Genomic DNA, 17,410 nt, shown 5'->3' with positions numbered 1-17,410 from the left:
CTGTTTGATGAAACTGTATTATATGATCCAGAAGTAGCCTTATGTTCGAATGATTCTGGTCTTGCAAAACTGCTAACTAGTGAGCCTTCACTGTTTATTACCACCTGCAGCTGCTGGAAAAAAAGTTAGGAGCTATGTTTTACTGATTTGACCTTTGAATAACAGGAGCAGCACAAATCCCAGAATTCTCAAGGCTGGTCTAATAATAGAGCAAACCAAAAACTGAACTACAGAAAAATAGGAAATGGCTATGTCAGGTTTAATAACAAAAACAAAAGGGTCACCAGGTGGCCACATCCTTTTCTTGTCATTCACGTCCCCAATTCCCAGATCCTATTTACTGCTCAAGTTTGAATACAGTCAAGGTTGGTTGGGTCAAAAACTGACCTCAGGAAATATTGTCATCCCTCAAAGATGTTAATTATGATTCAAAAAGAGAAAAAAAAACTCAGCACCTCTTTCACTTAAAAAAAAAAATGGAGAAACTTGGTAAGAAAAAACTGAAATATTCTTATAGCTGCCTGGGGAGCAGATCTTAATCCTTCCACATAGACAGATACTCATATCCACAGGAGGCCATTTGAATTAAAACCAAACTGAGTCCATTACTCATTCCCTCTCCGGCTCTTCTTGTGGCTTTTCTTAGACCTGAAATGGCAACACATAAAAATCATTACATTAAAGAGCTGGGCAAGGACTTTTGAGAACAACCATGGTATGGTGACAGTGATGGGAATGGAGATGACAATATTTATTAAATGTGCTTGGTGTTTATGTCTCAGAGCAATACTCTGAGTTATGCATTACTATCTAAAATTTATCACTGAGGAAATGACCTCTGAGAAATTAGGAGTGTACCTAATGGTGTGCAGCATACAGGAGTTTCTAATGAAAGGAACTTGTCCAAGGTCACTCAACTGTTAAGTTTTAAAAGTTGGGACTAAACCCCAGGTTTCTTGACACCAAAGCTCATCCATTATCTAAAACTGCAAAACAACACAACACCAAACATATATAAAATCCTGGTAATTCTCAGGGCAATAGGCCAATTTTGTCTTTCAGTGAAGGAGAATTCTTAATACCACCATCAAAACAAAATTTCAGGTCCAAGTTGGCTGAAATCAGGACTTTAATTCCTGAATAAAGATTTAAATTCTTAAGTTAAAATAGAGGTCAATCTATACCTTTCAGGAGACTTTGAGTGGCTCCTGTGTCTGTGACTACGGTGATGACCTGTGGAAGAAAAGGCCATTGGATGAATGAGATTCCACATTCCTAATTTTTTTTTTTTTTTGCTGGTCAGTACTGGGATTGAACCCTGGACTTTGGTATTAGAACCAGCTAGCCTCTACCCTTCTACTCGTAAACTGTCATTGTCACCTCCCCTCATCCCCCCCTCCATTGGCTTAACACTTTTTGGCCTATGTTAAAGACACTTCTTACTGGTAGCATCTTTGAACTGGTTGTGTGTGTCTCACTCTCAGGGAAAGTAGTAATGAAACCACTTCATATACACTTAGGACTTTATGACTAATTACACAAATATCACATTGGGTTTTTACCACTACTCTGTTAGGTCTTATTCCTGTAATTTCAGATGAAAAAACTGAAGCCCATTGTCATTTCAGCAAAGCTTTGAAGTGACAGTCAAGATGTGAACAGTTATTTACAAATTCCCGGTCCATGTCCTTTTTTGCTGCAACAGTACGAGAGTACTTCAAAAGTTTATGGAAAGATTCATATTTTAATTCTGTTTTCCCATGAACTTTATGAAGTACTCTCCTACAGTCAGGCACTCCTGTATTGCAGGAGACTAGCTGCATATCTTACATGTCTCTGTTAGGACAACCAATGGCAAAAGGCTTTAAATGCTATACCTGGGGACTTGGAGCGGGATCTATGCCGTCTATCTCGAGACCTGCTGCGGTGACGTCTTGGACTCTTGCTCCGATGCCTTTCTCGGCGGGGGGAGGGACTGTGGAAAAGACTGGTCAGACTACCAGATGTTTGGCAATATACACACAACATCCTCCCCCAAACCCTATCCCTAATCACAAATGACTGATGGCTTACCTTCTCCTTTTGGGAGATCGACTCCGCCTATGGAGAAAATAAAGAGAGCCTAGGTTGATGCACTGAATGTTACAGACTGCAAACATAGCACCCTCCCACTCTAATCCAATGGGATACTTGCAAATGTAATACAAGCAGATAATGGAAAAACACTTGCATGATTGGGTTTATTTGCTCTTGAATTCTGCCTCTGCCACAAGAACAAGCCCAGCTTAGCTTGCTAGAGGATGAGAGGAGACACACAGAAGAGATAAGTTGCCCCAGTCATTCTAGCTAAGGCCATCCTATACCAGCCAACAGACAGCTGACTGCAAAATAGGTGAGTGAACATAGCTTGTACTTGGAAAACTGCCTATTCAAGCCCTGCTTAAATCACTGACTACACACTTGTGAACTAAACAAATGGTTATTGCTGCCTGCCAATGAGGTTTTGTGGGTGGTTTTCTAATAACAGATAATGTATACACTGGGCACACATTCCCCATAGGCTGGCATTTTTCCTTCCCTGAAATCAAAACTTCTAGGCCACAGCACTCAAAGTCTTCCTCTGAGAGGCCAATGACTAGGGTCTTACCTCCTGGGAGACCGGCTCCTACTCCTCCTGTACCGCAGTGTGGGAGAGCGACGGGGCTTGTCCAAGTCTCGGTAGCTTCTCCTGCGGTGATCAGGTGATGGCACTCTTTCCAACTGGAAAGAGGAGATGGATGGGTCAATCATGAGCACAGGCTTACAGAGAGCCCTCTAGGAACACTGATTACACTCCCCTTCCCATCCTGTCCCAAAGCCCATCTCCAAGTGAGTTTAATAACAACACAGTAATTTGACTACATAGAGAAATAACACTGCCCTGCTCCCATTTCCCTACCCCCTCCCATCTGCTCCTCCCATTGCTCCACATCTTTGAATGTAAAAAATAATAATATATTTTTAAAAAGAATTAATACTAAAGAGAAAAAAAAAAACTACCAAAAAAAAAAAAAAAAATCAAACTGTTTCCAAGAATCCCATTTTTTCTCTAGTGTTAGTATCATTATTCTGGGACTGTGTGAGTATACTGAGAAATAAAAAATTATGTGTATCTCCTTAAGAAGCTGGATTTCCAATGTGAAAGAGAAACAAATGTAAGATCAATAAAGTACAAACTCATGGTGTATTTTAATATTAAAAAAAATTTCCACAGCTCTGCCAACTTTATAGAAACCATGGGCTTCTCAGAGAAATGATTAATTCCAGGTGTGGAGCAGAAGCATACAAGATGTGACTGGAACATATTGTCATGAGAAAGCAACAAAGCTATCAAAGACTACTACGATTCCATCAGAAAGTCTCAGGAGTCAAGTTAAAGAAGTTCCCACTGGCCAAAGATGAGATAATTTGAGCATCAACAAGGATAATTAATAATGGATCAAAACATCAAATATGCTTAAAATCCATGAGTTCATAATGTTACCAAAGATAAAAGAGCATTCATCACCTCGGGAGTATACACTATGGAGCCAACTAGTAAAGAAAAAGAATCAAATATCTATCTTGCCTTTCCTATATAAAATGTTACCTATGGAAAATCAAATGTTGATTTGGGAGGTTTCTTTTTATAGGAAGTATTTCCTGGTAACAAATGATGAAGAAATTAAAGAGTGAGAATATCACCATTTTACAACCCCTATGGATTTAGTGAGTTGGTGCTTGTGCAATGATGTGCTGGGGCCAGAGCAGCAAGAATCCAGGAAAGTGGGGTTGCCTGAACACGAATGCCAATAGCTACAGTGCTTTAGGAAAAATGAATTTTGTGCAAGCACCAAGGCACAGAAGAAGTCTAGGACTCATGAGAACAAAAATTCTCAAAGAAAGTGGGTCAACATTTAATTTATCTGACTGCTTCCTAATAGTTAGGCAGCTTGTTTGATTTCAACTTCAGCACCGTAACTAGTACTGAAAATATGATCACACCGTAGGAATTTTTTTCCCCTTAAACTAAACTTATTACTAAGGATAGGTTTAATTATGAAAAGTGTTTTTCCCCCAAGTATTTAATAGCAATCATTTATTAGGCAATTATAATGTGTCAATACTATGCTAAGGTCTTTATTATGTGTATTATCTCATAACAGTCTGGAGAGAAAAGTATTGTTATCCTCACTTTACAGAAGAGAACACTAAAATTTGCACAAGATTATACCACTAGTAAACGGGAGAGCTGAGATTTGAATCAAGGTCTGTTTGACTCTAAATCTCATACTTTTAATGAGAAAAACATTGTGTTTTTTTGGTTAAAGAAAAAAACTAAAGTCTGAAAATGAAAATAAAAAAGGACCATTCCCACCGTCTATAATTATCCCTTCCCCAACTCTTAAATTGTCAGGTGCCTGACCTTCTCATCCTCCTCTTCCTCCTCTTCACTGGACTCCACATCATCCATGTCCTCTTCTAGAGCACTAACTCGAGGCTCCAGTTGCTCAGCTTCCTCTAGCACATAGCGTTTCTACAGAGAACACAATAAGAGTTAGGGGTTGTTGCCATTTCCTCTATGTCCTGAAGCCCCACATTGGACTTCTGAGATTGACAGAAAAGCCAGGGAGGAAAAGCTGAGGCAATGTCATTTCAGATACAGTTCAAGATTTTCCTAAGGAGTTTAATATAGCTGGAATCTACACTCTTAAGTCACCCTATAAACATAAATACAAAGCTGAAGGGAATATCTTCATTTCCTATTGGCTCTATTCCTTGTGACCTTCTACTCTAAGGTCATTAGAATATCAATCAGTATAGCTACAGCCTAGAACCAAAAATATGGGCTTCATATACAGAAAATCCAAGGGCCAATAAGTTCATGGCTGAGACTGTGTTGGCTAGTAGTTCCATCAGAAAAGGCTTAGCCCTAGAGTAGCAGAGAGCTACTGAGATTCATTTTGTACTGAGCACAAGATATAAACAATCCATCTCCTGGTTCTATTTTCTGGGATATGGCACAGAAGTGCTTATTTGAGTGGTGAAGGACCCAAGAGGCAAAGGTGAGTTCAAAACTGCCAAATGGACTGACTGGGTCATAAGACCCCTTACCATTTTCTTACACCAAAGACACAAAGAATGTTGAACGGCATAGATGGATAGCCCTAGAATAACTAGTAAAATCTGTATACTACTATGCTTTCACCTATCCTTCAACAAAATTCTATGAAAGTTGGGAGAAATGAGACAGTCACACGATCACCAGAGTTTAAGATCTAGGACTGCATTAAGACAGGGCATCCAGAATACTTCATGCTTACCAGACTCAGAACAGATGTAAGTCAATATATTAATTCCTAGTATTTGTGTTTGATGGAATGAGAATACATTCCAGAACAACCCCTTGCCAATGTCAGGGCACATCAGAAGCTAAATTGATGACCTGTAAGTTGCTTAAAAAGAACACTAATCAGAGCAAATTGCAGTCTTAAGAGTCACTTAATCCAGGAAATATTGAGGCCCATATCAGAGCACACCTCTTGGTGATATAACATCTCATCAGTTAGATTTCAATTTCTCTCTCCTTAGTGCGGCTTGATAAACACTAGCAAATTCTTTTCTTGTGGTCGTTCCTTCTATACTCCATGCAGACCATACCATTTACATTAATAGGGTTGCTTAGAGCTAAATAGATTTTGAAATCCCATAGCTACAACCTGATTGCACGTGTAAGTTTTCCCATTTCTTGCAGTATTTCTAAAGATAATAATAATAGCTAAAGATAACAGTAGCTAATGTAAGCCACAATGAGTTAGTGTGAGAATTGGGCCCTGAAAGCAGGTTTTCAGATTTGAAGTCTCATTTGCTTCACATTCTCTACAGTAGCCAATATGGAACAGGAGAGAGATACCACGCCCACTTTCAGAATTTTTATAGGATTTTACTGGGGTCAATGTGGAGGAACAGGTAATTCACCGCATTTAAGTGTGAGCACCCATCAACTAATTACTTTTATCCAGCTGGTTTGCTGGCTCAAGCAGACTCATCTCACCCATTTATCAGACATCAGCAATACATTCATTCAATTCCCTACTCTGAAGTGTTTCTGATCCCTTTGATTTTAATTGAGGTGAAATTCACATAACATACAATTAACCATTTTGAAACAAACATTTCAGTTGCTTTTAGTGTATTCACAATGTTGTACAACCACTACCTCTTAAAAGTTTCAAAACTTTTTTATCATGCTAGAGAAACATCTCATACCCATTAAGTAATCATTCCTCATTTCTCCCTCCCCACATTCCCTGATAACCACTAATCTGCTTTTTGTCTCTATGGATTTGCCTAGTCTGGATATACCATATAAAAGGAAACATACAATATGTTACTTTTTATCTTTAAATTATCCCTTTCGGTTTATGTCTAACATGGAAGCAAACACCTCACAGCATGTGCTTCAGAATTACTAACCTGCAGGTAGCATCAAAAAGGAAACCTGAGGTAGTGAACCCCTTGTTGGGGTTTCTGTAGTTGTTTAAAAATGTAAGAATATACTCCCATTCTCTATCTAAAAACTGTATCTGGTACCCTCTAGTTAATGCTACCAGTTTAACATATACAGACATACAGAATCAGAGAAAAGTAGAGCTAGAAGATCCAGAGGCCTTTAGTCTACATCTATTCCAGTGATTTTTGCAATATTTTTTTACAGTTTTATTGAGGTAAAATTAACATACAATAAACTATACATTTTTAAAGTATATAATGTCATGTGTAGACATGTATTACATACAACTGTAAAACCATTAGTGCAGCAAAATGAATATATCCATACTACTCAAAAGTTTATTTATGCCCCTTTGTTATCTCTCCTTTTCTCTCCTCCCTACTCCTTTGCCCTGTCCCCAGGCAACCACTGATCTGATTTATGTCAGTACAATTTACACTTACCGAAATTTTATATAAACAGAATTATAAAGTACATACTCTTTCTTTTTCCACTCAGCATAATTATTCTGCAACTCATCCATGTCCTTGCATATTAATAGCTCTATTTTACTGCTCCGTTGCATTCCATTGTATGGATATACCACAATTTATCCATTCATTTGTTGATGAATGTCTGAATTGTTTCCAGTTTCTGACCACTACAAATAAAGCAATTATGAATATTTGTTTATAAGTCTTTGTGTGGACATGTGCTTTCATTTCTCTTGAGTAGAATGGCTGCATTGTATGGTTAGGTGTATGGTTAACTTTTTAAGAAACTACCAAACATTTCCAACATGGTTGTACCATTTCACATAGCCACCAGCTGTGTATAGAGACTTGTAGTTCCTCCACATCCTTCCCAACACTCGATATGATCTTTTTAATTTTAGACATTCCAATATGTATGTAGTGTATCTTACTATGGTTTTAATTTGCATTTCCTAATGATTAATGATGTTGAGGGTCTTTTATGTGCTACTGGCCAACTATGTATCTTCTGTTGTAGTGTGTTAGAATCTTCGCTCATTTTCCCACTGAATTGTCGTCTTGTTATTAAGCTCAAGTTCTTTACCTTTGTCATATATGTTGTGAGAATATCTTTGTACAGTCTATGGCTTGCCTTTTTATTTCTGTAATAGTGCCTTCTAAAAAGCAAAAGTTTTATAAAGGCCAACTTATTGGTTTTTCAAAAATAGTTCATGTTTTTTGTGTCCTATTACAGACATTTTTGTCAAACCCAACCAAGGTCACTGAGATTTTCACCCGTTTTCTTTTACCAGTTTTATAGTTTTTGCTTTTATATTTATTTTCAGCTATCTTTAGTGTGTATTTGCTTTTATATTTAAATCTATGATCCCTTCAAGTTAATTTATATATGTGGTATGAGCCAAGGGTGGAGATTCATTGTTTGCATGTGGCTATTCAATTCCATTACCATTTGTGGAAAAGATTATCCTTTCTCAATGGTATTGTCTTGACATCTGTTTAGAAAACCAGTTGAATACATCTATTGGGTTTACTTCTGGTCCCTTTATTTTGTTCAATTGATCCATTTGACTACCTTTATGAAAATACAACACTGTCTTGCTTACTACAGCTTTATAATAAATCTAATAATCAGGTATTGTTTGGCCTACTTTGTTCTTTTTCAAAGTTATTTTGGATATTCTAGGTCCTTTAAATTTTCATATAAATTTTAGAATCAGCTTATCAAGTTCTATAAAAAGTCTACTAGGATTCTGACTGGGATTACATTGAATCTGTAGATTAACTTGGTAAGACTGGTATAAGGTATACCATCAACATGGTATATATCTCCATTTATTTAGGCCTTTAATTTCTCTCAGTAATGCTATGTTTTATAGTTTTATAGACTTTGTATGTAACTCTTGCATATCTTTTGAAAGTTTTAAGTATGTAAGTCTTGCATATCTTTTGAAAGTGTGTAAGTCTTACATATCTTATTTAATATTTTTTGATGCTGTTGTAAATGGTATCTTTTTAATAAAATTTCAAATTCCAATTGCTTGTTGCTAGTGTATAGAAATAAAATTAACTTTTGTATATTGACCTTGTATACAATTCTGTGTAAACAAACTGGTATATCCATACAATGGAACACTTTTCAGCAATAAAATGGAATAAAGTAGTGATTCATGCAACAACATTGATGAATTTCAAAATACATTATGCTGAGTAAAAAGAAAAACAGAAAAGAACATGTACTGTATAATTCCAAAATGCAAACTAGTCTGTCATGACAAAGCATATCATAGCACATTAATGTTGGTTGGGGTTAAGGGAGAGGGGTAGGAGAAAGGAATTCACTACCTTGATCACAGTGATAGTTTCAAGAGTACATACATGTCGAAACATCAAATTTTATAGTTTAAATATATGTAATTTATTGTATGTCAATTATACCTCAATAAAGCCATTTTTAAAAAAAAGCCTTTATTCAAATGAAATTTCACTGCTCAAGTCCAAATATAACCTAGAAGAAAAAGGAGCTACCCTGGTTGGAATATATGGGGCTGTCTCCACTTACTCCTCTCAGTATCCCTAAAACAGTCCCACACAAGATGGTTTAAAGACAACTGATGTAGTATGACTTCCCCATTTTATAGACAGGGAAACTAAAACCAGGCACAGCTGATCAGCTGTAACAACAACACAGAAACTTAGGTCTCCTAATTTCTTATTTGGTCATCTCTCCACTATAGCCCATTCCTTTTCTCTTTAGGCTAGTTGCTGTATCTATTTTCCCTTTGTTTTTTCCACAGTGGTTTTTAAATCACAAAACCCATACCCAAAAGGCCCTCACGGACAATCATTTATCACTAGGGAAGGGAGGCAAGATGACAAAGAGGAAGTTTAAGGAATTAAGGGCTCAGTCTCCCACTCCTGGCCCTCTTTTTACCTGTTTTATATCTTGGCTTTTTACATAAAGATCAATTTGAAAAAAGATGCTTAAAATGTTTAAAAACCACTACTCTATCTATGATACCTTGATATAACATCCTCAAGAAGAAAGTTTTCTTAACTATTCAAAGTCTTACCTTTCAAATACTTCATGTTTTCCTCTTACTCTCAAATCCCCTATCTTTCTCATAGACAGAAAGACTACTTATTAAGAGGACCCATAATATCCACGAGCTTCAGTGCTTTATTATGTATGTGTGTTTGTCTGTCTGCCTGCCTGTCTTGGAGGGGAAGAGTGACTCTGATAAGAGACTTTTATTACTTACCTGTAGCCGGGGCAGAATGATATCACAGACTCTCTCACTGTGCAATAGTTCATCAATAAATTCATCTACATGCATCAGCTCAAACTCTGAAAGAAAAAATCATTAGCTCAAGAAAACTGAAAATATCAGATTTAGATAGCCAAAAAATAAAAGAAGTGAAAGACTTTATATGAAGCCATCTATGCCAGGCCTCTTAAGAAGCAAGAGATTAAGTGATGAATGAAGCTGTCCCATTTAGGAGGAAAAAACAAGAACAAATACTTCTGAATTATGTAGGGATGATCTTGAATAGATCATATAGGTCAAGTGCAATTTCTCATCTGAACCCACAATGTTTCTGAATATAGAACACATATGGCACATGGAGTAACAGCTTTTAGAACTTCCATTGTAAACATTACCTTAGTACAGTGGTTCTCAACCACAGGCAATTTTGCATGCCTCCACCCTCCCTAGTTAGAGGGGTTGTTATTTGCATCTTGTGGGTGGAGGCCAGGGATGCTGCTAAACATCCTACGATGCACAGAACAACCCCCACCACGAAGAATTATCTGGCCCAAAATGTCCATAGGTTGAGAAACCCTGTCATAGCTGAACATAATATAATCATAAATAAGTAACGCCATGATGGCCGTGACCATTTCTACCTTGTTCACTGTTATTTCCAGTACACCGCACAGTACCTGGTATTTATTCACTGGCACTTAATATGTCCATTCATTGAATAAATACAAGTTAATAAAAGTTTAAAGTAAATTCTTAACCTTCTATTGTTTAATGATACATGTAGAAGGGAAAGACAAATGTTACTATCTTTTGTTATAACACTAAGTGAGAAACTGTTTTGATTGTTGTACCCTGAATCGCTCTTTAGCACAGAAAGTGTCTCTTTCTAAAAGGTATGGAGCTGCCCCTCCTGGATATACTTATTATTTTTCAGTGAGATTCCTGCATAAGTATAAGTACACTTAGTCTATATTTGGCAGTGTGAAGTACAGTGCTAAAGGAGAGGTCAGTAGAAAGAGGTGTTAAGATGTAACATATAGAACACTGGCTTTATCTGGGAGGGTTGGGGAAGGCTTTTATGGGGAAGACATTCTGAAACTAGACCTTGAGGGATGGAGCACATGTGGAAGATGCACATGATGCAAAGCAGGGATTAACATAAGATGCAGTTGAAAAGGGAGGCAGATGGGCAGACTGGGTAAGGCCAACAGGAAGCTAGTGGTCAAATTAATACGCCCATAAGGGAGATGAAGGCAATAACAATACAGCTGAAGAGGAGCACTCACAATGTATGTGACAACTGAAGGGTAGAGCAACTGGTGAAATAAAAACTAGTTTAGGAATGACAGTCCAGACGGTTGTCACTCACCCCCATTTCGGTTCTGGCTCTTGATTTTTCGATAGTCATTGTACAAAGGCTCCAAGTATTTGTAGCAATCAATTGCGGTGCCTGTCAGCCTCATGTAGAGCGCCCCCAACATGCGCACATACCTGACAGAGAGATGACAGTGAAACAATAGGCCATCCTAACAAGTTCCTGAGTTTTACAACTGGCTTTTCTCATGGCAGTAGTGGGTAAACATTTTCTTTCTTCTCTCTGGCAGACAAGAAAACTGCAATTTTGGAGGAAGCATAAAGCAGAAGAAAGATGGCTAAAATATGGAGACCTAGGTTCAAGTTCCCACTCTTGGTACTTGCTCAACTTTCAGATATATTATCTGTAAAACTAGGATAAAAACCTCACAGGATTATTCTAAGAATCAAATGAGACACCAAATTTAACAGAAGATATAAGATATATTTAATAACAAGAAAAAACTACATAGACATGAATGCTGATTCTAGAAAAAAGTCTAAGTAATCTGGGTTCAAATTCTGATTCCATAGTTTACCAACTCTGTGACACTGGGCAAGTTACTTGTTTTCTCGATCCTTGTAAAATGGAGATGATGTCACCTAATTTTATTGGCTTGGTATTAAATAAGAAATTCAAGTAAAGTGCTACACTATGCCTCAAAGGAGGAAATGATGTGTGCTTTACAAAACCAATGCAGTTGGAGAGAAACGCTAAGATCATTACTGAGAGTCCCAGGGCACTGAGGGCAGGAATGTTCATGCTTTTCTGCATACAGCACATAGTTAGTGCCTAACAAAAGTTAGCTATCTTCTAGATGTTAATGTTTTGTAAGATTCCTTCCTTTCCCTTTCTCCTGTATCCAACTACCTACTCAAATCTCCACTTCAATAACTAGCAGGTATTTGAAACTCAACAGTTTTTTTATATGAGAAACAGAATAGTGTAGCACAGAATACAGACTCTTAAGCCAGCTTTGCCACTTACTAGCTGTTTGACCTTGGGTAAAGTATTTAATCTCTCTATGCCTCATTTCCTCCTCTGTAAAATAGAGATAATTTTACAGGATTGTTGTGAAAGCTCAATAAATTATTATATGTAAAACCCTTAGAACAAAGCATGGCACATAATAAGCAATTATTATGTCTGTCCCCTATGCTTGTCTGTGAACTCCTTGAGAATAAAAAAATAAAAGGAGAAGCTGACATTTTCTAGGTGTTTACTGTGCAACAGGCACTGTGTTGAAAGATTTGTGTGCACTCTCTTCGTTAACTTTCACAACAATCCTATAAGTTGGTATTACTGTCCACATTTTACAGAAAAAAAAGGTAAAGCTTAGAAAATTAAGTAACGTCTCCAATGTCACAGTTAATGAGTAACGAGTCTGGACACGAACACAGAAATAATATCTCTTAACTACCACCATATTTTGTTTTCTTCACCCCTGAGCATCCAGTGCTTACCAACATATTAGGCACTCAATTCTGCTTAATACAAAGGTACTTCAAAAAGTTCATGGAAAAATAGAATTAAAAGATAATACGAATCTTACCATCAACTTTTTGAAGTACTCTCTTATATGTTCAGTGAATTTGTGGAATCATTTTGGAGGGAAAGTTACTCAGACTGAGAAACTAAAGTAGAAGATTAATATAATCAGAACAAAAAAAATACAAACTCAAGGGTTCAAGAACAAAAACCTAAAGTGAAAATCTGAGGAAATGAGATACATTGTGTTCAACCCTCTTAACCAAAGTCCAATTCTGAACCATCAAAATTGAAACTTTTATATTAGGTAGTGAACACTGCACTCACTTGAAATCTTCATTTTTTATAAACTCTACAATAATATCCTTCTCAGGTTGAATTTGAAGCATCTTCAAGGTTAAACACAGAAAGGGAGTTGGTTTTATGTTGCCACCATAGACGCCACCAACAAACCGTAACTCCATAGCTTTATCGACTACAAGTTCAGCTATAAAAAAGAGAAAACAAAAACAGGCTGACATTTCAGACATATTAAGCTTTCCTGTCTGGAGTTGAAAGAGCTCAAGGTTTGGTGCTTCTAAATACTCGGCGGTTTACTATTAGGAGAACAAGTATTTTACTAATAATAGTAAAAATAATGATATCAGCTAATAAACACTGAATGGTACCAGCTAATAAATAATGAACGCTAATATGCCAGGTACTCTGCTAAGTATTTCATATTATCTCATTTAATCTTTACAACAATCCATGCGGAAAATTCTAGCACTGTCCCTAATGCCACCTAAGGAAAATGAGTTCTAAGAAAAGTTAAGTGATTCGCTCAAGGTTCACAGCAGGACAGAATTCGAAGATCAGAAGACTACCTGGAAGACTTCTCTGAAGACTGGTATTTTCATTAGGACTCCAAAGTGGGAATACCGGAACTGGCCCAGGTTTAAAGATAGTAGGATCATGAATTTGGTTTCGGGCATTATGACGTTCCATTAAGATCTTAAAGAGGCTATTGTAAAGGAGGTACTGTCCCTGAGTTTAACACTGTTTGGAACCCAGCAGGCTACCATTAAATATGGAATGGCTCAAAGAACACAACTGATACGCCTTTCAGAATAAAACCCTATCAGGTTTATCTGTGTCCTCAACACAAGACTAGGCAAACTGGAGACGTTCAATTTTTTCTGAATAACTGACGTACTCCCCTCCAGTCCCAACAACAAGAGAAATGGGCCATGAGTCGGCCGAGAGGGGGTCCGCGCGCTCCTGCTCACCCGTAAGTCCAAAACACTCCTCTTTCCAGTACTTGGACTCATAGATTCGCGTACGAATTATCTTCTCCACCAGATATTGAGGGTTGGTGCCGTGGATGCTGTGCGCATCCTTCACCGTACGGTTGGCCATTTTAGAACGCCTTTAGCTCTATTTCCGTCGGGTCCTTTAATACGTCACATCCAGGTTAAGAAAAACCACGAGCCGGGCAGAGCAATGTGGAGAATGTCTCACAAACGGCTTCGGCGACCGTCTTGAAACCGGAAACACTGCAGCGTGAGACACGTTTCCGTGAACTGCACCGCCTATCGAATCAATGATGGCTGCTGCACGTTGGCGTATATACGTCATGCGCCTCTTGGTGGGAGGGGCGGGCGGGTAGGTGACGTGCGAAGAGACTGCCTGGGGGCGGGGCCATGCCGTTTGGCGCGAATTTTCTTTTCTCCACCTTCTTTCCATTCCTAGGGAGGCAATAGCTCTGGCTCAGGCGTGAGGCCCGTTGGTTGTATAAGGAAGAGTTTAGCTGGGGCAGGTTTGAGTTGCTGCAGCTCCGGAGCTCCCGAGCGGAGGCGGTGGGAAGCGGAGGGCTTGCGGTCTGCGGGAGAAAGCTTCGGCGCCCGGTGAGTGTGGCGTCCCGCGCCTGGAGGGGGACCTGAGCCTCTGGAGTTGAGGACGTTGTTCTCTATAGACTCACTCATTACTGATTCATTTAGCAGACATGCACCAAGCGCTTGTTAAGTGCCAGGCACTGCTCTTAGCCCGTTAGGAGCGTTCCTCTTTACCACCTCCGATTCCTTAAAGGCTTCCCGCTCTGCAGGGACTGAGTTTGCAGTGGGGAAGCCGAAAGTCAACAAAAAAGAAGCACGAGCGTTTCTTCCCTCAGCGCCCTGAGTCTTTCGGTAATGATCTTAGCCTTTCCTTCCAGCTGCATTGCCTTAGCAAAGGACTCGCATAATTTCCTCCTTTGAGCCATAGTGTAGCAAGCACTACAGGGAAGGCGGAGATGTTATTACCCCATTTTACGGATGTAGCAGTTGCTCCTAGAGAGGGACTTTTCTAGGTTGATTTTTTTTTTTTTTTTTTTTTTTTTTTTGACTACGCGGCCTGGGCTTCTACTCAGGTCTTCTTTCCAGATGAGCTGCTCTTAACTACTGGACGCCTGTTCACCTCCTTTTCAAGAGAGAAGTCTAATGGCACCCTTTCTACCTTCTCTAGTCTAACCCTGGAATAGAAGGGCTTTCTATTGTGACAGTTGGAAAAAGCACTGGATTAGAGAGATGAGATGCGAGATTCTTCTCTTGATCTACAATTTGTGAAACTCCAATGACTATGTATGATTTTTGTTGGCTGTAAAATGAATAATGGTGCTGTTGTATTAGGTAGGTTGTAAGTGCCAACGGAGTTTCCAATGTGAGAACATCGTTTACCAAGTCCCTCTGCAACAGTTTTTAACTGTAATAGAGGGCAATATGTGGACTTCAGAAGGTTTGTGAATCCCCTGAAATTGAATGCATGAATTGTGAGTTCCATAACATTCCTCAGGTTATACAGTATTTTAAAAATAAATAAAACCACTGTCCTTTACAAATAAATGCAAGCGATTAAGGAAGTGGGGGAATGGATTTACCATTTTGCATTTTCTCACTTTCCTGTAATCCTAGAACAGTGCCTAGCACACAATGGGTGCTTAGTAGATATTGGCTGAAGAAAAGGGGTAAGGAAATTGAGACCTGTCGACCTCTCAGTCAGTGGCTAGGAAGCCTGACTTATTGTAACAAGCACACCAGAAGCAAGTTCTCTCACGCATATGTTAACATTATCCAATTTCACACAGTGTTGTAAGATGATGCAGTTAAGAGCATAGTCATTGGAATCTGGCAGTTCAGGGTCTGAGTTAAGGCTGTGCCATCGTATGTAACATTGGACAAGTTACTGCCTTGACATGATAATATCTACCTTTCACTCAGCAAATATTTATTATTGAGTGCCTACTGTACACTTGCTATGTACCAGCATTGTTCTGGGATTATTGTAGGAATTAAATATGTCAAGAATTTGGCTCAACCGTCTGTCATACTGGGAGAAAGTGGGGTACAGTACAAGAGGCCTGACATCTGCTGTGATTTCCTTATGCTACCTCTTCAGAAGGACTCCTGATTAATTTTTTTTGAGCTTTTCTTTTCTTTAATTTACGAAGAAACAAAATTTATTTCTTACTGTTTGGGAGGCTGGAAGTCCATGGTCCAGAGGACACATATGGTGAGAGTCATCTTGGTGGGGACTCTCTACAGAGTACCGTGGCAATGTAGGATATCACATGCTGAGGGCTAAGCAAGAGTGCTTTTTGAACTCTTCATTGAACTTTTCATTGAATAGCATAGTACAGAAAAGTGCACAAGTGATAAATATACAGCTCAATGAGTTTTGTTAAAGAGGACATACTCATATAGATAGCACTCAGATCAAGAAACAAAAAATGTCCAGCATCCTGAGAAAAGCACCCCTCTCCCTGCTGTGTCCCCTTACAGTCACATAGGTTAACTTCTATTCTGACGTCTAATAACAGATTACTTTTGCCTATTTCTGAACTTAATATGAATAGAATTAATGTAGTATGTATTCTTTTGATATCTGATTTCTTTTGCTCAGTATCATTTTGTGAGATTTTCTCCATATTGTTGTGTGCAGTTGTAGTTGGTTCAGTTTCATTGCTGTATAGTGCTGTTATGAACATTCTGGTTCATGTCTTCTGATGATGTGTACTTATTTCTGTTGGAATTGTTGGATCACAGGGTATGCATATGTTTAGCTTTCGTAGATACTGCCAGTTTTCTGAAGTGGTTGTACCAATTTACATGTCCTTTGGCAGTGTGTGAAAATTCTGGCTGCTCTCCATCCTCACCATACTTGGTATTGTCCTGACGATTTTAAAAACCAGTTCATGGGCTGGCTGGCCAGCTCAGTTGGTTAGAGTGCGGTGTTATAACACCATGGTCAAGGGTTTGGAACCCTGTACTGGCCAGCCACCAAAAAAAAAAAAAGTAACAGAGTAATTCTTTTTTTTTTTTTTTAATTTTATTTTGTCGATATACATTGTGGTTGATTATTGTTGCCCCTTACCAAAACCTCCCTCCCTCCTCCCTCTCCTCCCTCCCCCCCTAACAATGTCCTTCAAGTAATTGTGGTTGTTATGTCTTCTTCTCCCCCCCCCGTTTTGTTTTGTGTGTGTGTGTGTGTGTGTGTGTGTGTGTGTGTGTGTGTGTGTGTGTGTGAATTTATATATTAATTTTTAGCTCCCACCAATAAGTGAGAACATGTGGTATTTCTCTTTCTGTGCCTGACTCGTTTCACTTAATATAATTCTCTCAAGGTCCATCCATGTTGTGTAACAGAGTAATTCTATCAGACTGGATTTTCTCTTTTTTCTTTCTTTCTTTCTTTCTTTTCAACCCCAGTTTTGCCAAGTTTTAGCTCCATAAGAAAAGCATGGAATTCAGAGGAGAGGTTTATTAATTTTTAAGTTACTTAACCT

At 38.4% G+C, this 17,410-nt stretch overlaps 2 protein-coding genes across 3 annotated transcripts in view; one reads left to right on the top strand and one right to left on the bottom strand.

The window, feature by feature from the left end:
* TUT4 (terminal uridylyl transferase 4) overlaps window positions 1-11,437 on the top strand; it is a 141,756-nt gene extending 130,319 nt beyond the window's left edge. The window contains exon 31 of one of the 2 annotated variants that reach the window (XM_063104195.1): window positions 11,375-11,437. In XM_063104195.1, coding sequence (XP_062960265.1) covers window positions 11,375-11,406 — 32 coding nt within the window. In that variant the 3' untranslated portion in view covers window positions 11,407-11,437. Of the gene's footprint in view, window positions 1-3,253; window positions 3,326-11,374 lie in introns of those variants that run through there. The other variant, XM_063104196.1, reaches the window with a different exon arrangement.
* Window positions 239-14,169, bottom strand: PRPF38A (pre-mRNA processing factor 38A). Its single transcript, XM_063104199.1, has 10 exons — window positions 13,881-14,169; window positions 12,940-13,099; window positions 11,140-11,261; window positions 9,765-9,850; window positions 4,445-4,555; window positions 2,648-2,760; window positions 2,074-2,100; window positions 1,878-1,975; window positions 1,185-1,233; window positions 239-648 (listed from the first exon to the last, which is right to left on the bottom strand). Exons 1-10 carry the CDS (start codon window positions 14,008-14,010, stop codon window positions 606-608), a joined length of 939 nt encoding a protein of 312 aa, XP_062960269.1. The 5' UTR covers window positions 14,011-14,169; the 3' UTR covers window positions 239-605.
* Window positions 14,170-17,410: the final 3,241 nt, after the last annotated feature.

Source organism: Cynocephalus volans, chromosome 8 (genome assembly GCF_027409185.1).
Source record: "Cynocephalus volans isolate mCynVol1 chromosome 8, mCynVol1.pri, whole genome shotgun sequence".
In the NCBI taxonomy this organism is placed as follows: domain Eukaryota; kingdom Metazoa; phylum Chordata; class Mammalia; order Dermoptera; family Cynocephalidae; genus Cynocephalus; species Cynocephalus volans.
Note: the sequence above shows the minus strand (reverse complement) of the source record. Positions and strands in the feature narration are given on the sequence as shown.

Bases quoted from the DNA above. Each gene is read 5' to 3' on its own strand.
- PRPF38A (XM_063104199.1), bottom strand. From the start codon at position 14,010: ATGGCCAACCGTACGGTGAAGGATGCGCACAGCATCCACGGCACCAAC. The intron at 9,851-11,139 runs GTGAGTGACAAC...TTTTTCTTTCAG, and splicing joins GAGCCAGAACCGAAATGGGG to AGTTTGAGCTGATGCATGTA. The intron at 1,234-1,877 runs GTATAGCATTTA...TTTCTTCCACAG, and splicing joins ATCCCGCTCCAAGTCCCCAG to GTCATCACCGTAGTCACAGA.